Source organism: Diadema antillarum, unplaced genomic scaffold (assembly GCF_040938485.1).
Source record: "Diadema antillarum isolate AM-2024a unplaced genomic scaffold, OU_Dant_1.0 seq00000415_RagTag, whole genome shotgun sequence".
Taxonomy (NCBI): domain Eukaryota; kingdom Metazoa; phylum Echinodermata; class Echinoidea; order Diadematoida; family Diadematidae; genus Diadema; species Diadema antillarum.
Genome location: NW_027271401.1, coordinates 205,656 through 225,703, shown reverse-complemented (window position 1 = coordinate 225,703; position 20,048 = coordinate 205,656). Strand labels below are relative to the sequence as shown.

Below are 20,048 nucleotides of genomic sequence, written 5' to 3'. Positions count from 1 at the left end.
TGCCATGCTAAATCAAACTAATCACATTCCTGTATCAAAATTCATCCTGATACAACTCTCAACAAGCTGCTTTATCTAACTAGAAGCAAGCATCAGTATTAAAGTAAAGATAGGACTGGTAGAAGAAAAAAGCCACCTGGTAATCTTCAAACCCGCGAAAAAAAACCAAAAACATGTGCATTCCATACTAAGATGTGAGGAGGTTATTTACAAGATAAAAATAGAAGCGCGCTAAAGTCTGATTGTTTTTTTATTTTCGTTTTTTTTTATGCCACTTCAGATGGTTAATATAGCAAAGTGAAAGACATCATCAGCAGACATTGTTTCCCTGAAATAAAGTGCACATTATCAGTCAACTGTCAGCCTTTAACCTTTAACCCTTGACCTACGAGTTACCAGGAGCTCCCATGTGTTCCGAACACACATGGGCATGTCCGGCTCCCGAGGAAAATGAGTTTAATTTCAGCCCAGGGCAATGTTTGGTGGAACCCCATTTCAACCCACTCCAACTGACACGTACAATACTTGCTGTTACTACGGCAACAGTCAGGCCGGTACCAATCAACAGTTCGTAGACTTTTCTGCTGTTGCTGCCACAGCTGATTGTTATTGCAATTTACAATAATTGCAAACCCCATTGAGGGGTTCACATGGCCCCACATGCATTATTACGCATGGTGTTGTTAGTTTCAGCCTGTATCAATATCGAAATGGCAAAATTGAGACCACTCTATGTACTAAAAACGCACTGCTCTTGAGGGACATTCTTGAAAGAGAATGAATTTTTGAAATGCAGAAATGATAAACCTGACTTGTTTTGCATCTCAAGAGTATGCAATACCCAAGCTTTCATCTCATAAAAACAACTTTCAGTTTTTCTTCACCTAAAAAGAGCTAAAACACAGACATTTACTTGTGGAGTCAAAGTGTAAGATTCCATTATAGAAAGGATAGATTTTTGCAAATGAGGCAAAGAACAACAGTATAGTTTTTGCATGTATTAAAAACAAGAGACAAAGGGGGAAAAAAAACACTCCTTTTCTCCACACCCCATTTCAGCAAATGATGAAGGTGAATCAGAGATTCATTGTGCAGTTATGACTTAAAAGTGATATCACAATAGCACAGATTGCAGATTTTAAAAAAGCCCCTACACTGTGTTACCTGACCCCAAGAGATGATTAAAATTACATTTAATTTAAAACTTAAGTGCAAGTGAGAGTAGAAAAAGTTTACTAGATAAATGATTAAATACAGGTCATAAAAATCAGTATTGCCTAGACCACAGGAGAACTGTCGTAATACAATATTATAGGTGTCTAGTGCAGTCATGTTTTCAAGAAATGACGGGTGATAACTTGGAAATAAAAAGATTACAAACGGTGAATACAGGAATCTTCCATACGGGGCGATGGCCTCTCCTACTCAGCAACCATGCATGACATGATTAAAAGGACACTCTATAAACAGTAACTTTGCATCAATCATTTTCAAAATAGATGCACATGATTCTCACAAAAGACCTCTATGCATGCAATACTGAAGGAAGAAATTTATTAGATGACAGTTATTACACATTAAGCTTCTCAGCCGACACAAGAATTTATTTTTGTCCTGATTTTTTTTCTTTTTTGTTACACTCCACTGTTAATTGTGTCTATTGGTTTGTCATTACAACCTTTCCAGCCATACAGCCTGAAGGGACCAGGGGAGGTTTGTCTGTGTGGTAAATATGCAGTGTATTGCTTCAGCCTGTTAAGAATATACATTGTATTCATTTTCACGTAAAGTTTTGTCCTGTTTGACCAAAATATACTGTAACAAAGTAATGAGCATGCCATAAAGTGCAGTGCTCGCTCATGAATTCCTGCCGTTTCTCCGATATGAAGCGTAATCTTCTAAAGTCAGTCTGGGTATCCAATAGCCCCGACTCAGGCCGCTCTGTGCAGGGGAACTCGGGAGAAACCCATTCCCTACAAGAACCTGGCAGCCTGTGAAATCTATGGAAATTTCAGAAATCAGCATGGAACGGGTTAATGCGTCAACGTCATGGAAGCTGTCGAGATTTGCCGGTTTGAATTTACGTGTGTCAGACGGTGGAAGATGCACCCACTATTTGAGAGAAAGACTACTAAGATGACAAGGCCGCGACGGGCGAAAGAATCGGTGCCGTGCTGTCCCGTCTACAGACGCTTACACAGACACAGTGCGCAGGCAAGACCCATCAGCTGGTGACAAGGACACAAACAAAAGAAAAATATGAGAAACGTATATAAGAATGAAATAATATACAATGGTTACAATTCATTCGAGTTTACGCATGCATTGTTCGTACGTCTTATTTTTACTCAAAAGTTACACAAAAACTAGAAAGATTTTTAAAGAATTGTAAAACTTGGCTGTCCTCATTCAGGGAGTCTGAAATGAATGGTGAAAAGATCCTGTATGACCTCATCATTCATATTATATATTTCAGGAGTTGTCTTTTTTTTCTTTCTCTTCTCCTTCTTGTTTTCTTATCATTTTAACCCGTTGAGGACGAGTCCCGATTATACTCGGGCAGGTGTCTACGGGAAATGAGTGTTGTAGCAAAATCAGCCTGTCCTCAATGGATTAACAAACATCACAACCAACAACAGTAAATATCAGAATATTAGATGATTAGAATACAATGACAACAACAATAATTAGTATTCAGACAACATAAATCATAATACTAAAAGACAACACAAAGACCCAAGGCAGAGAATATTACTGTAAAACCCGACATTTTCGTGTGCATTTTAATATCCCGAATTTCCAAAAATTTACACGAAAGTTCTTGTTTACTAATGCATTGAATACCAGTGGCGATTCACAAAAATTTCACGCTGCTAAAAAGGCCGTCAGCTCCAATGTGCCAAAATTTCATGCTGCATATATTTTTTGCTTTACAGAAATCAAGACAGCCACATGTCATTTAAAATCGAGCATCAGATCGCTGTAGATGCCCCAAACTTTATCATCAGGGGGGGCATTTCATGAAACGTTTTGTCTGATATTTTTTTCCGACAAACTGTGATAGCTACTGAAATCCTTGCATCTGATTGGCGGAGACTAGGCCCTACTGATTGAGCGGCAGGCCTTACCTGAATGACAGCCACGATAATACCGATGACTCCAAGCACAGTGCCATACTCTGCCACCTTGTTCGTTACTGCCATTGTGCATCCCTACCGGAGTGAAATAAAAACAAAGTTGCGAATAAATGCTAGTTCCGGGAGTTCACGAGTTCCTCAACAGCATATCAAACCCTTTAGATGAAATATATTTTGTATGTTTCCTCCCAAATAAGTCATCTAACATTACATAATGCAGCAACAAAAAAATCTAGTGCAACAAAAGAGGCTCTCCATATTTATCCAGAAGCTGCAAAAATCAATTCAAAGGACAAACATAGTGTAGCCTGTCAAAGATACAAATGGCTTTTAATACGTATGCATGAACCGGAATGAAGCTACTCTAGGCTAGCGATAACGCATGATTAACTAATTTCAGACAGTAATTCAAGTCGTACAAGTTTTTTTTAACCTAACAAGGAAATAAGCTACATGAAAATGCTCCACATGGGCAGCGGGAGGATGGATAGTGCACCAGATGAAAGAGAACAGAATGGACTCACGGTGTCATAGATGTACGTCGCGTAGCTTCCAGTGGCGTGCTGGCACTGATCCAACATGTCTTGATTTATGCAGCAGGACCCGGGGACAATGTCCTTGGGCGTTCCCGTCTGGTTCGCGTACCACATCGTGTCGCGGTAGATGTCGACGGCCGTGGAGGCGTTGCCCTTTACACCACAGCAGTCGAACTGCAGCAGCCGAAAATATTTAAGAGTGAGAGAGAATGTGAGGCATCACCACAAGAGCCACGTAATGGTAGGATAATGATTTTTTGAATTTTTGGCAAGATATGAATTTGTGCAAATATTACAGTTCGACCTCAATTATCCGGCCATGTCGGGACCGGCGCTCATCCGGGAATTGGCCAGATATGGGAGACACAATGTTAATGTATATAGCTGCCATCCAAGCTGCCGTCCCAGCGCACTGGCAGCTAGGCAGGTAGCGTACCCGCAAGAGTGGTGTAATCTATGCTAGCCTGCACAAAATTTATAGATCATGACTGCTTACTTTTATGATGATAATGTGGTGTGAATTGATGTTAGTTCTGTCGGGAATTTTGGAGGTGAATCTTGTGAGTTTTGTAGAAATTTTAATTGCCGCAAATAGATACCCTGTTGTAGGGAGGAATAATTAATCTAATTGGCCTAGTTTATTGCAAGGAAAAAATAATTTTTTTTTTTAATCCAAAGTTCAAAAAATTTCGAGGTGATACTGCCAAAGTCAGCTTTAACACTTTTTCCTTCCTTTTAAGATCTCTGACTTAATATTAGAGTAACATGCGATGATGCTACACATATGTATAAGTCAAAGAGGGAGGAATAGAGTATAAAAATCACTGTTCCACTGTGGAATGCTGAATGCTGGATGCCATCAGGATAAAAATTTGCAATACCCCCTCATTGTGATACTTTCTGCAACCGTCGGACCGGCGCCAGTGTTTAATAGGTGTTGACGAGGTACTCACCGTAGATTGGATGAAGTCCCAGGCTTTTGTGACGGCCTCATCCCCAGCATTTGACCCGCCGTAGTTTTCTAGGAGTGTCTTCCTCAGGTCGGTCTCTACATCAGCCTGCAGAGATTTTAAAAAGAAAATAAAGAGGCAAAAAATAAAGAGATGTTGCTCATCATGCTTCAATGCTGATGAATATTACTGGCATAATTTACCATTTGCAGATGAAAGAAAGCTCCAGCATTAGTGCTTTAAAATAGTTCTACCATGTGAGTTAGGGATAGAAACAACCACTGTTTCAAATTTGAATCCGTATTATCGATGGTAAGTATTGTTGAATAGTATTCATTTGTTAAATACACAAAATGTGAAGAATAGCTATAATAAAAGTGTTTCCAGACTAAACTGTCTTCAGTTATGGTTTATTAACAAAAATATTGATATCTCGTCCTTACATTTTAGGCTTTATTGCAAAAATTTTATATGGTAAGATGTTTTGTGATACAACAGACCTACACATATATGCATCAAATGTGATATCTTGAAAAATCTTTCAATCACTGACTCCCACAGGTAAACAGGACCTTTCAACACAAGCACTAAGATTGTTTATTCATATGCTCAAAACATAGAACACGACAATCCCAAGTACAATCATCACAATGCAGGTATTAAAGGGGCATTCCTGACAATTTTCATAATTTCACGTCATGTCGTACAGAAATCGACAGCTCCATGCATAGATTTGCAGAATTTATTGTGGTCCTTTATGAGCAGAGAAAACAATACTCTAAAAAATCATAAACAAATTACACTGAACAATGTTCACATATTTCAGAAAAGTAGCAGTGTAATTCCATTTCAATACCCTTGCTTTAAACAAGTTCACCCGTGTAGAATCTTTGCATGCCTTCTTTTGTTCTGCTTCCTTGAGCCCCAACTCGTGCATTCTTATGGTAAGGCTGCCATGTCATCATCCTTGTTCATTGCAATTTGTTATAAATTTTCAAAACATTCCTAATATTCCTCGTCCAAATCACTATAAATCCTGAAACTCTGTATGCAGTATAAAGAATTTATGGTTGTTAAAATGTTACAGCCTGAAAATCATCCAGAGGTCTTTAAAGGCAAGTTCAGAGAGACCTCAATTACCTGGCCCCTTCTTATCCCGACTTCTCTACTATCCAGACACCTCCAAGCAATAAAGACATAAATAAAAGTGATTTCAAAAAAAATTACAACTCTTTTTAGTACACTAAGGCATGCAATTTACCTATTATATTCCCTACAGAAAGATGTCATGAATTTTTAATCCCCTTCATCCTCATTGTATCACCATGACCTTCTAGTTGGATTGGGCTACATGGTTTGTTATGCCAGAATCTGCTGGCTGGCAAGTTGGGAAGAATTATCTGAATTCTGATGAAATACCACAGCACATCCGAATTACGTGTCTGGGTACATTTAACTATCAGCCCCGAAAGAAAAAAGCCCAGCCTGTTTTGGGTTTATAGGGCTAGAAATGGCTGTTGTGTTACCAACAATCGCCAACCAGGGGCCTGTTGCATAAAAGTTACTACTGTTGAGTATTATGATAACTTTGCCATCCAATGGTAACTTCCATGAAATTCTTGATTCTGATTGGCTGTTGAATACTGTTACCATGGTAGTTACTACTGGATGACAATGTTACCACAATGTAACTTTTATGCAACATGCCCCTGGAGGATAACATTCAAATGCATCTGAATATCACCTGCATGGCTACAATGTATAAATGGTAATATCCCAGTACATGTTCCACACACACACACACTCACACACTTACCTTGACGTAGAAGTAGAGGGCCGTAGCTCCAGCTGCAAGCTCAATGATGAAGATGACCACCAAAAAGAAGACGTACTGTAAAGGGAGGAAAACAAACAAACAAAACCAATGCTTACATAGGCAGTTTACATAACAAATTCAAATTTATGTATTGCCTTTAAACATGTATTGTTCTTGACAACCTAAAAGCTCAAGGCTCCCCCCCCCCACTTTTTTTGCATATTACATAGAATGCATAGGGTCTAACCATCCCCCAAAATCACCCAACTGCCCCCCTTTTTTCAAACAGTAAGATTTTGTAAAATTCTCTTTCTATTTTCCTTATATCATTCTACGCATGTGACATCATGCACTGCAGTAGTCTTCTCATCCAGCAATGACTACACAGATACTTTAAAAATCCATAACTTTTGAACGGATCGTTAGACTTCCCCAAACTTTCACTGATGTGCTCTGTCAATGTTGCTGCATTCACCCAATCCACATGAAGATGGACTTGTCCTTTGAAAAGTTTGCACCCACCATGCCCAGGCAACACTTGTTCTCCATCTTGGCGCCGCAGAAGCCGAACACGGAGACGACGAGGACGATGAGACCCGCGACCAGGAGGATGTAGGCCGCCGTCCGGTGGAGGTTGTCCGTCAGGAGAGCCGAGATGTACTCGCTGTTGTTGTCAACCAGCACCCATATTCCGAGGGCAAGGAGGATAATACCTCCGATCTGGGGCAAGGGAGGGAGGCAAAAAGATTAAGCTTATTTTGCTATTATGGACCATGACTGCCACGAAAAGTTCATTCTTTGTTTGAATATTTAAATTCCATACTGTACACGCCATATATTTAGCGAGTCTAAATTTTCGTGAATCAAGACTTCCCGACAATTTCGCGAGCGATTAAATTCGTGATCGTGGAGTACTGTACTGAACGGAGAAACGTATGCGTGTGTGTCACATTCACATCAGAATCAGAGTCATCATTTTTGTGTGTCTTTAATTTCACGAATAGCACCTGACTCATGAAATTCGCTACAATAAAAACCTCGTGAAATATTTGGCGTATACAGTAGATTGTGACATCGCGCAAGGTTATGGATTATGTTGTCTGAAAAACAGAAAAAAGACAGGTTTTTGTCAAAATGTGCATGTGTGCTAACAAATTGGCTTATTCATACAAAGAGAGCATGTATGTAGTCACTGTATGGAGGCAATCAACTTTATATTCGATGAACGATTTTACCAATCTAATCAAGCAAAACTACAAACGCTCTTTATACAGTCCAAAGATCTCAACATTGCACTTACAAGGAAGAGAAAGTTGAAGCAGCAGAGAACTCCACGGCAGAAGTTGCCTCCCCACGACAGCTTTTCCTTGATGTCCTTACCCATGGTGCACTAGGATGTCTATTTCCTGTTTGATGAATTGAGGGTCTGCAACATGGAAGAGAAAAAAGAAGAGCATTGTATAGAACATCTGCAGTATGTATGAACATAACTAGGTGTACTCAATTGCACAACAGACAGATGGAATATATCTTAGTCTATTAAGAGTTTGTAATTGCTAATAATTACCTCTGCCAAGGGAGGAGGCTATGGTTTCGCTACCATTGGTTTGTCCGTGTGCAAGGAACAGACAATTTAATTTTGGTAGTGATCCAGGAATTTTTATGGATTTTATGAAGGATTTTCGATATTTTGGCAGGTAGGGTCAATGAACTTTGGAGTTCAAGCTGCCTATATTTTAGGTTTTCATACGTGCATTAGACTGCATGCTCTAGTTTCTGGTCCAGGGTGAGGCGCGCTGCGCACTGGCATTGATGATGTAATAAAAGATTTCTATCATGGGAAATCGGGCTATTTTCAGCATGCAGGTCTAAATGGGTAGAAATCACTGATCTCTTCAGAAGAACAAGATCAGTGGTGGAAATGAGCTGCTTGGCGGAGGTCTGCGCTCTCAGAGTGCTTTCTCTAGTTGTAATAGCCTTGATAAGTGGAACTCCTGTATACTGTAAAAGTGGATATTTTCGCGCGACTAATTTTTCGCGCTTGGCCGGGTAAGAAGAGTTTCGTGTGTTTTTAATTCCGCGGAGTCAACATCACGCACAGGAACTTATGGCAAGCAAAAATATTCGCGTGCTTTTATATTTGCGCTAGTTTCTGGTTGCGCGAAATGCACAAAAATCTCAACTTTTTCCACTTTTACAGTATTGTAGAAGTGTGCAGGATAAACAACCAAACATTCCTCTCTGTCATGTTTTAAAATTCACAGATGTTCTTCTTCCCTACAGCCTTTCACCACACCCTTTTATTCACCTACAATAAAGTTTCTTCTATAGGCAGGAATTGACTTTAGCACTCGCCAATTGTTGCTAGGTAGGGCAAGCCTCCTGCAAGCATTGTAGCTCTGTTGTAAAGGTAATCCTTCAATGTGAACAAAGCAAGCAGAAAATGTGAACAAAGCAAGCAGAAAATGTGAATACATTGCACAAACAGTCTACTGGCCTTGAACATCAAATTCAGTCCTGTTATGGCACCACACATACAATTTTATACTTGCACACAATTCTGTGAAACTAAAAGAGGAACATGACATTGAGTGGCCTAGAATTGCTCATTTACATGCCTGTAGGTGTCTGTAACAATTCATATCATATGTGACAAGAATAATAAAGCTGCTATTGCAAACAGAAACCAAAATTCCACATACGCCTTTTCACCAAAAAAGGGAGAGAGAGAGAGAGAGAGAGAGAGAGAGCCAAGGCTTAAAATGATCTCACACCATACAGTACACTGTGTTTTCATCCCGAAAGAGTACTGAATGAGATCTAAGGTGTCTACTGGGAAGATGTTGGACAACTTTCTTGTAGGTACAGCATAGGAAACAGAGGCGGATCCAGAAGGGGGGGCGCACTGGGCGCGCCCCCTTATTTATTTATTTTTTTTGCTAAAACGAAAGAAATAAAAAGAAAAAATGGAGGGGGTGTGCGTGCGCCCCCTTTAATTTTGCAAAGGCACCTCCCCTTTACAGAATTCCTGGATCCCCCCCCCCCCCCCCCCCCCCGAAGGTACAAAATCACTTTCATTAGTGATATGAAGGAAAAGAGATAACAAGAGATAAAATTCTATCAAACTGAATGTGGTGATTATAAATCGGAAGTCAATTTAGTTTGTGCACTATACACATTTGTAAAATGAATATGATTTTATACTAGTATCAAGGTTTGTGCAAGATAAGGCAAGATAAGGCATATTTCTACAGTGTACCACAAACGCCACACACACTGCATTTGCACATCCCAAGGACGATATACCTCAGAGAGTACATGCATTGAGCCGAGGCTACACACGAAGGCCAACATACATTTGACACTTAGAACGGCTTCATCACAGTTGGCAAGGTCATATGACTGTAGTATGTCCTGTACACACATGAAGTATCTTCCACCATACCTTCATTGTACGATGGCCCTCAATTGAATTGGATGGGTTATTATCTCTCTAGAGAGACTACTGCAGTACTCTCGATGACACTAATGGTACAATCAATAATGAGGGATGGCCGGTATATACAGACGGTATAGAAATACCAGTGCCTGGATACAATGTAGATGAGTGTGTAGAAATGTGATGCTGGTAGTGTACCATGCCATGCGTGCAGAGATTCCAGGGGGGCATTTCATGAAGCGTTTTGTCAGATATTTCGTCTGACAAAATGTTAAAAGCTACTGAAATCCTTGCATCTGATTGGCTGAGAGCAAATTTGTCCGACAAGTTGTCGGACAAAAATGCTTCATGAAATGCCCCCCAGGTTTCACAATTGACTGGGAGTGAGTTGTGTGTTACAATTTGTACATATCGTGTACATGTACAGCTGTATAAAATCTCAATAGGCAATGATAATTCCCAAACATGGGGGGGGGGGGAATGTTTTGTCAGGACATTAAGAAGAAGTTAATTAATATTACAGACAGCCTCCTGTAGAACAAGGTAGACTTGGCAGCTCTGCTCCATACATCTATTTTTATTGCCACTCGTCCTTCTTCCATTGACAATCATTCAATGCCTCTTTGGATTCTCCTTGGATTCGTGGCCTTTTGTCACTCAAGTTGGAGACACACTACAGTTCTTATTTTCTGTACCTTCCCATGCAGTTTTGCAAACACTAGTAGGGCTTTTTTTTAAATATATTTCGCAGCCTATTGAACTAGTACAAGTATGAGAACAAGTAAATATTAGTGGGACGTATTACACATACAAATGTGCACAGAAATACTCTCTATTGGAAAATTTGAATCAAATTCACAGAAGTTGACTTGGATCTGTATGAAAATTAATTGCATCAAAGTTTCCACATTTAGGCCTACACTTACATTACTCAACTTTATGGAAGCAAATGCAGAGGTCCTTTTCTGAAGAAAAACTTTGAGGTCAAATATAATGCATACCAGAAACATATTATTTGGGAGTACTCACAAACAAAATGACAAATGATATTTGTCAACATTTTCATTAATATTTTGAACAAAATTTTCCTGGATTTTGTATTGGTGTGAAGTAGGACTCATACTTTTCAAGGCTTGTCCTGTATATGATACCTTGGAATTACCAAACGGATGGACATTGTAAATTAATGTGAATGAATGAATTTTTTCATTCATTCATTTCATGAATAAATTAATCAATCGATCAATCAATTAATCAATTTATAAATCAGTAAATTCAAAAATATCTTTTGATTTTGACTACCAGTACTTAGCTTACCAGCTCATTTCATTTTGGGGAGATATAACTGGCATGTATTACGTTGATTTTTAGCATGCATTTCGTTTGCATCATATACGTGTACAACTTGTATGTACACGTTTTATGATGTCTATCAAAAGTTCATCATGTGGAAATGTGTGTCTGTGTGTATCTGTGTTTGTCTGTGTGTACAGCTTGTAGTTGCATGTGCTACAGCTGTAGGGTAATCTCCATTTTAATGGTGAAGAGTTTGTAGTACACCTGCTCCTTCAAACTCTGTTCTGCAGGTGTGGAAATGAGTAATTAATCCTTTTACAATTAGCCACCTGCTGTGTGTAACACAGGATATCGCCACTTCTTCTCGAGTTCCTACTCCCACTACCCCGACTTCAACACATTAATATGAATACAATGCGCTCATTATTAAAGCCTTTTTGCTCGTCTTCCTTCGTGCATCAAAAGCTCTTGAGCTAGGAGACAACTGTTTCACATTCTTTGAGGCTAAAATATCGGACAAATTCCTGACTTATAATCGCAATCTAACCATTATCTAAAAAATGTCATTTAGTTTCAATTTTATGGATGTGTCAGGTAAATAGATCAGTCTGCAGTTGTAGCACTGATTCAAATGACCCTGCATTTTGAAATGTTTGAAATAAAATAACTACAGATCTACAGATCCTATGTCATCCACTTATGTGTAATCCTACTTGCCGTTATAAAATGCACACAAGATCCCATGAATGTTTACAATTGTAGCTCTTTATGTGAGCATTTCACTGTAACACATGAGAGGCCGTTCAGGACTATTTATCACAATGCTTTCTTTAGCTCTGTGTCTCATTCTGCAGGGGTTTTGTTTTAGTTGACCTTCATTGGCTCATGAATGTAACTTCAGAGTCACACTGGCAAGATTTCTGATAATTACAGAGATGTAGAGCCCCCACCCCATGATTACGTTCTATGCTTTTTATAGGATATGCACACATTGTAGATTAACATACAATGTGTACCTGCTGATATTGGGCATGGTCAGGAAGAGGCAGTACTTCATAGAGTTATTATTTTCTTGTCTGGTAAAGTTGTTCTAAATCACTTTAGGAATAATGCTAATTATACAAAAGATAATACAAGTAACTTTCAAGGCAATTTCATGCTGGTACACATTTATGAAATCTGTGCAATTTCACAGTCAAATAAACAGCAATGCACATTACAAACACTCAAATAGCATGGCCATAGAAATCAGAATGATGATAATTAAAACATTCAAGTGAGTTTAACAACAATCGTTATTAACTGAAATAATCATTAAAGATACATCTGATAGTTCAAGCAATGACGATGATCAAAACATATCTGTGATATTATTGCTTATATTTCAGAGATGATTATGCATCGAGCTTCAATTCAATTTGTAGTGAAAAAGAGTTTTATTATGAATTCAACCTTCATGATTCATGATTATATCTTTTACTGTACATGATGTGATAAACGTTTCTATTCCCTTGTATGTTTTGCATCACAGATCTTTTGTTATTACATCTGATTCTGATTTACAATCAAATCTTATTCCTCAAGAGTTGTTGGTACCTATCCCATACAAAACAGGACCACTGGCTTTCTGGATGCTTGTGCACAAAGGAACATCATGGATTTTCTGGTTGAGTGCATAAAATTTGAATAAATTATGCAAATCTCCTAAACATCCTTTCATTACCCAGTATGGTATTTCAGCAGGGCATTAATAACAAAACAATACAGCCTTTCACAGACATTTTACAGTCTGTCAATTTCCCACAGCATGGTCAGTGAACAGGAAACAAGGACTGGCGTGTGCATATTTTTAGGTATTGTAAAGACCAAAATTTGTCTTTTGCTTGCATCCAAATCTGAACTGAGCTATCAGCCAGTTTCAGCATTAATTTACAAAACTGAGCGTATTTGTTTGGGGGAAACTTTAAATCACAAATAATCACAGCAATTAGGTCCACAAAGTTTGATTGTTTGCATTTTTACAAATATTAATAATCACAACAATTACGTCTACAGAGTTGTTTTGTTTGTTTGTATTCATTTTCTGATTGAATTATTGAATAATTTTGAATTATTTTTATTCACAAGCTACTGAAATCCTTGCATCTGATTCATAGAAAGCAAATTTTTCAAAAAAAAATCTGACAAAATGCTTCATGTAACACCCCTCCCCCCCCCCCCCCCAGCTCTTGCAGAATAATAAAATCTACTAGTACAATGTAGGTTTCTGCACTTGCCCACAGAAATAATTGTGTATCATAGTGATCACATATCCATGCCAAATCCCAACAGTGGGAAACACAAAGCTCTCTCAAACATGCTGCACAGTAGACAGCACGCATGTTTTACCCCGTAGACGAGAGCTCTCTCAATCTCAGTTATTTCAGACGCAGGGTGCGGGTGACGACACTACTATATATTGCACGTCGTCAGAATCGACCCTCCGCTGATTGCCTTGCGAAAGACACCTTAATATCCTGGCTACCTGCCAACCATTGATTGATCCAATCTGGCACAGTTTTCCAACGGCGAGGGATGAAATAAAAAAAAAATAGGGGGAGGAAAAACAAGGGCAACGTTCCTCCTAGAAGGAATAATCAACATGTTTTTATGGTGCGAAACACACACACACACACAAACAGACCTACAAAAAAAACCCCACAAGATTGCAGCTTTGGTAACTCGCACCCAACAGGCAATTTCCAATCAACGGCAATGGTGCAGCTCACAAGCAATATAAGGGGTACAAATTGTACAAGCATTCAATGAGAATTTAATTTGATCACGTTGTTTGATACCAAAACAACCTCACCACAGAATGTGTAAATCCATCTAGTAGTAGGGTGGATCTAGGGCTTTTGCCCACAAAGCCCTAGGATACAAAATCAGGCATTGTTGCAGTATACAGCTGATAACCTCAAGTGGTGAATCTTTGACTGATATACAGAACTCTTGCTGTGACCCCACTATTCCAAAAAGAAAAACAACTACAATGTATATCAAAACAACAAATAAAAGCTGGATGTATGTGAGTGTATTCACAAACTCCAACATCTGCTCAGATTGCAAAAGTCACTGAACCCTACAGATACTATGCAGCTTATTACGTTCAACAGTCCATCCCACTAACACAGGAATGCAAAAATGTTTCAACAATAGTCCCACTTTAATAATACCAGCATGCATGTACAATACGCCCTTGGGTGAAGCCCACCCTTTGATACACTCTACTACCCTTTCAAGTGGGGGGACTGGCTTACACATTCAATGGCTCGGCCTAGTTCTTTTATGGCAGTAGCCACAGATTTAAACTTGATATTGTCCTGCCCCAATATCACTTTCTATCCCAAATGTATAAATTTATCCCAAATTACCCCAAATACATACATGAAAATGGATTGAGTGAATACAGAAAAGTTTTCAACACATTTGTTGGAGAACACATTTGATTTGGAAAATTGGACAATCCATTTGAAAGTTTCAATTACAGATTTTCAGAGTTTAAATGCCACCATCACTGGATGAGAAGACTGCAACAGCTTGTGATGTCACAATAGGACAATGATACAGAATAAACTGAAATCCACAAAATGTCATTGTATAAAAAATGCATTGTTTTGACTCATTACTGACATAAAGTATGTTCATAAATTATTCCTCCTACTTTCTGAGAGAAGTACACATACATGTACATATACAGGTGTATGTCAAAGGCTTTTTCGTTAAAGCCTAAAGAATGCAAATATGAATTCTCTTTTGGTCATTGCACTATGGTGACAATACAATTCGCCGAAGTCTATCCAGCGATAAAAGCAAAGGATTTAGGCAAAAGTCATCCTTTTAAATGGATTGAACGATTTTCCTTAAAACTTCACTGATACTGTTCTACTACTAAAATATTTCAGCATTCACAAAATCATATTCGGGGAAAATTCCCCTTTACAATGTAAAAAGAGTCTCTAAGTCCTAGCTTTTCAGAAACCATATCCTGCCTGTAAACAACACCTTAAAGGACAAGTTCACCTTCATAAACATAAGGATTGAGAGAATGTAGCAATATTAGTAGAACACATCATTGAAAGTTTGAGGAAAATCGGACAATCCGTTCAAAAGTTATGCATTTTTGAAGTTTTTGTGCAGTAACCGCTGGATGAGAAGACTACTGCAATGTGTGAATAACTTAGATGTCACATGCGTACAACAATATAAGGAAAATATAAAGAGAATTTCACAAAATTTCATCTTTTGAAAAAAGGACACATTCCCCGACTCGTTATCGACAAATGTTATGGGTAATATTATTCCCCCTGCCTTTAGAAAGAGACAAGTCAAGTGCTCTTTTATTATGCGAAAAAAGTGAAAATATGTTGAATTTTCTTTACATTTTCTTTATACGTGTACTGTTGTACGCATGTGGCTCACAAGCTGTAGTAGTCTCCTCATCCAGCGGTTCCAACACAAAAATTTTACAAATTCATAACTTTTGCATCGATTGTCCAATTTTCCTCAAACTTTCACTGATGTGTTCTACTAATATTGTTGCATTCTCTCAATCCTTACATGTATGTTTATGAAGGTGAACTTGTCCTTTAATCACCATCTGGATTCCACGCGCACCAGTATCAAAGATATCAATCATATTCAGTATGGGTATGACAGCTGCCCGACTAAACAAGATATCCAGTGCAAGCAATACAGCACCCCATACCCTCTGACCCTTTTCAGACTGGTCACAGAACTTGTTTAGTATCAAACATGTTTAACCCGTTGAGGACGAGTCCCGAGTATACTCGGGCAAGCGTTTTAGATGGGATATACATGTTGTACGTGTACACATACAAGTAGCAAAATCAAACTGTCCTCATTGGGTTAAGAGTTTCATGCAGTGGACTATCAGTTGGCAGTTTTGCACAAAGAATCAAAACTAAAATGTGTTTCACAAGACATACAATTTACATGTATTTGGCTGAATATACAATGTCAATGGTTGTTGGGTGTTTTCTGATCGGGATTTGCTTACTTTCACATGTTGTAGAGTATGACCATGATTTTGGTCTTAAAAATTTAATCTTTATTAGAATGAGTTCGGGGAGGCAGAGTCTACTGTATGTAGCTTAAATTCTTCATGCAAAAATTTATTTGAACTTCTGCAGAGAGACTGCACGCTTTCTGGACACGTGTGTAGTGTCAACACGTACTTAAACACACATCTTGATGTACAATGACATCATGTATTCTTTAATATCACGTGATTGATGGTACGTGGAGTTTGGAACACTCTGTTACCCCTGATAACACAAAATCGGAAACACTGTCTGAGAAACTCAGATAATGTATGGATGAGAAAGTTCTGTAGTGATGCTCATTTGTGCGCATATGTAGGCCTACATTGAATATGCAGGCCCCATTCCATGCATGCCTGAGTACTGACAAAAGTGTAGAGAAAGATACATGTGTATTTATAGGCCAGAGTCTCTCAACCATACTTCTTGAAACACGATTGGATGTACACATTAGAGTTAGCTATACTACAGACAAAAAAGTTCTGCAATCTGAAAGAAGACTGAAACTGCTAGTATTTAAAAAAAAATAAAGATTTAATAAATTACAGTCTAAGACAACTGCAAGAGCAAACAGCTTAAAAATGTTTTTGGTGTGATACTGTCAGCAGAAGTACTGGAAATAAAACTTCTATATACTAGATTTGACGGATGCCTGTAATACATATTGTATAAAACTTGAGTCTGTGTGATACAAGATTACAAGCACACACCAGTGCAGTGTACGATGTACCTTTCGAAACACTTGTTCACAAAGCACTCTTTAAACAAGTGCATCTGAAAGACAGTACTTGACTACTACTACTTATACTACTCCGACGACTACTACTACTACTACTACTACTACTATTACTACTATGTACTACTAGTACTACTGCTACTACAATACTATTACCTGGGTATCTCTGAAATGTTGTTTAATAATCCCAAGAATGAAAGGCGGACCTAGTAACGCAAAAGCATAAACATCTCACAATACATTGTAACCGAGTACAAGATGCAATCAGCACCTCTAGATCTCAGAAAAAAAGAAAAAAAAAAAAAAAGGATGATCAATGGGGGGGGGGGGGGGGGGGTATAAACCCAAGGGACAAAACATACAAATTTCTCACCTGAGATGTAGGATATTCCTAACAGAGGAAGCAGTACCAATCGAATGCGAGATTACCACTGAAGGAGGCACACTACACACATGTACACACAGACACGTACACACTTCACACTCTGTACTCCGCAGCTAGCTGTGTTGGAAGGCCCAAGGAATGCAGTGATAGGGACGCGGCTCTTCTATCTTATACTGAATACTACGATCAAGTTGAGCTGCTCAGCCACTGCAACATGCCACTCCCACTTTTCCCCTCTCATTCACGCTCGGCGGAGTGTGGGACGCCCACACATCCTGGCCCACGCCATAGTCTTGACACAGACCGAGACGGTCCCATACACTCACTACACAAAGCCAGAGCCAGGCCAGAGTTTGAGGGAGGGGAATTAGGGATAGAGAGGAAGGGGGGTACAGAATTTGAAAGAAAAGAGGAAATACAAAAAAAAAAGACAGGAGGAAAAGAGATATAGGGGGATACAAGAGGAAAATGAATTAAGAGGCAGAGTTACTAAATAGGGAGGAATTAGAGAGAAGGGCAGGGATGCCAATATTGTACATGTAGAGAGCACTGTAGCACTCTGAAGGGTGAAAGGTGTATCTACAGTGTAAAGGTGTATCTTTGGTGGAAAAACAGTATTTCTATCTTTCCTACATATTAAACACATGTGAAGTATTGAATACAATTTGGAAAATACAGTATTTTCGATGAAACCTGCAGCATTTTGTAAAAAAAAACAAACACACAAAACAGTGCATAGAAAACTAACAGTTGGCATATTTGGAAGAGGGGTGAAAATCAGACCAGAAAGGAAAGAGTGAGTGAAGGAGAGAGAGAAAAGAAGATAAAGAGAGGGAGAGAGAGAGAGATAGAGAAAAGGGGAGGATTAGGGAGAGGAGGGTTTTAGGGAGAAAAAAAGGAAGAAGCAAGAAAAGAGAGGACAAAGGAGAGAAAGAAAAAAGAGGAAGATGGGGAAAAAGGAAGATTGAAAGGAAGAGGGGAAGGAGTGAAAGAAAAGGGGGAGAGCCTAGTATAGGGATAGAGAGAAGGAAGAAAAAAAGAAAGATACTTTAAAAGTAGAAATTTTTGCACAATTTGCAGAATCAGAAAGTAGAGCAAAAACATAAAGTATGCAAATATTTTTGCTTGCGCCACATGCTCCAGCAGTTAATGTCTTGTTGGAATTGCAGAATTAAAATCGAATGCAAAATTCATCTCACCCTGCTGAGCATGAAAAATTACTCATAAATGCAAATATAATCACTTTTAACAACAATAAAGGAAAGATTGAAAGTGGGAGGAAGAAGATACAGAAAGAAGACAAAGAGAAAAGGAGAGACCTAGGGTGAGGGAAGGAAGGGAAGAAAAAAGATGAATGGAAAGAAAGATAAACTGAGGGCAATGGAGAGGAGTAGAGGGAAAGGAAATGAGAGGGGAAAAGGAGAAAAAAAGAAAGAAAGAGAGGGTAGGAAGGGAAAACAGATTGTTCTATATCATGTACATTGTAACTTGCTCTAGCCCTTTCAGGACCAGTGTTGTAACAAGCTCTTTGCCCTTTCAGGACCAGTGTTGTAACAAGCTCTTTGCCCTTTCAGGACCAGTGTTGTAACAAGGAGGTGGCCACCTCGCTGTTACAACACTGACCACAGCTAACCCTGTGCATCATAACACTGCCCTTTAATAGCAGTCAGTGGAGGGGTTAAAGGGACTGTACAGTACTGGTTGAGGTAGGGATTCATGTTTTCAACATTCCTAAGTGAGATAATGAAAAGCCTCTTATGAAATATGAAAGAGCATGTAATTTTAAGAAGGATTCAATGTTTATTTGATAAAAATTGGTTTTCAAATGGCTGAGATATCCAAAAAAGTGCTAATAATAAAAGGCGACATGCCCCAACTTTATTAGTATCTCTTTGTTTCACCTTGTTTTTGGATATCTCAGCCATTTCAAAACCGATTTTCATCGAATAAACTTTTGATACCCCTTAGAACTGCATGCTCTTTGACATCTCATAGAGTGGTTTCTGAATATCTCACGAAAAGTTAAAAGCTAAATCTTCACCTCGACCAGAACTGTACACACCCTTTAATAATGAAATACAGTTTCTCAGTGAACTGTATCAGAGTGGTGGCTGGACTGTCTGTAGATCCTTGCTTATGTCGGTTGCTAAGCGACTGTCTGGAACTTAGTTTCAGGATGTGTAATTTGACTTCTTCCTAACAAATCCACCCACAAACACACACACACACACACACACACACACACACACACACACACACACACACACACACACACACACACACACACACACACACACAAATCAAGGACACTTTTTTCTTTCATTTTCTTGTCTTTTGTTAATGGTGAAGTAGAATCCCATGGTAGGAAATGACATCAAGAATGACATTACGTAAATTATGCACTCAGAGCATAATCTACGTCATCACTGAGGCTATGCACACTAGTCTCTTTCAAGGACAACTGATTTTATAGTAGCTCGGGAGAAAATATCACTCCCACAGACGAAACATCCATTTTCTACTAGCAAAAAGAGGGAGAGAGATTATAATTTGGATCGAATAATCCAAAAAGTGTTTATATCAAGATTTACAATAAAACCTTTATGTCAATTAGTATGTAGGTCAGGTTCATCATGCTTCATTATTGACTG

At 38.7% G+C, this 20,048-nt stretch overlaps 1 protein-coding gene across 1 annotated transcript; it reads right to left on the bottom strand.

The window, feature by feature from the left end:
* Window positions 1–2,002: 2,002 nt before the first annotated feature.
* Window positions 2,003–17,557, bottom strand: LOC139732360 (CD151 antigen-like). The gene is made up of 8 exons (XM_071643228.1): window positions 17,386–17,557; window positions 7,740–7,865; window positions 6,962–7,159; window positions 6,440–6,514; window positions 4,627–4,731; window positions 3,662–3,847; window positions 3,129–3,212; window positions 2,003–2,228 (listed from the first exon to the last, which is right to left on the bottom strand). Exons 2-8 carry the CDS (start codon window positions 7,821–7,823, stop codon window positions 2,184–2,186), a joined length of 777 nt encoding a protein of 258 aa, XP_071499329.1. The 5' UTR covers window positions 7,824–7,865; window positions 17,386–17,557; the 3' UTR covers window positions 2,003–2,183.
* Window positions 17,558–20,048: the final 2,491 nt, after the last annotated feature.

Coding starts and splice junctions, on each gene's coding strand:
- LOC139732360 (XM_071643228.1), bottom strand. CDS start 7,823: ATGGGTAAGGACATCAAGGAAAAGCTGTCGTGGGGAGGCAACTTCTGC. Junction 6,515..6,961: donor ACAAGTGTTGCCTGGGCATG/GTGGGTGCAAAC, acceptor CTCCCTTTACAG/TACGTCTTCTTTTTGGTGGT. Junction 3,848..4,626: donor GGGACTTCATCCAATCTACG/GTGAGTACCTCG, acceptor CGGCTGCTGCAG/TTCGACTGCTGTGGTGTAAA.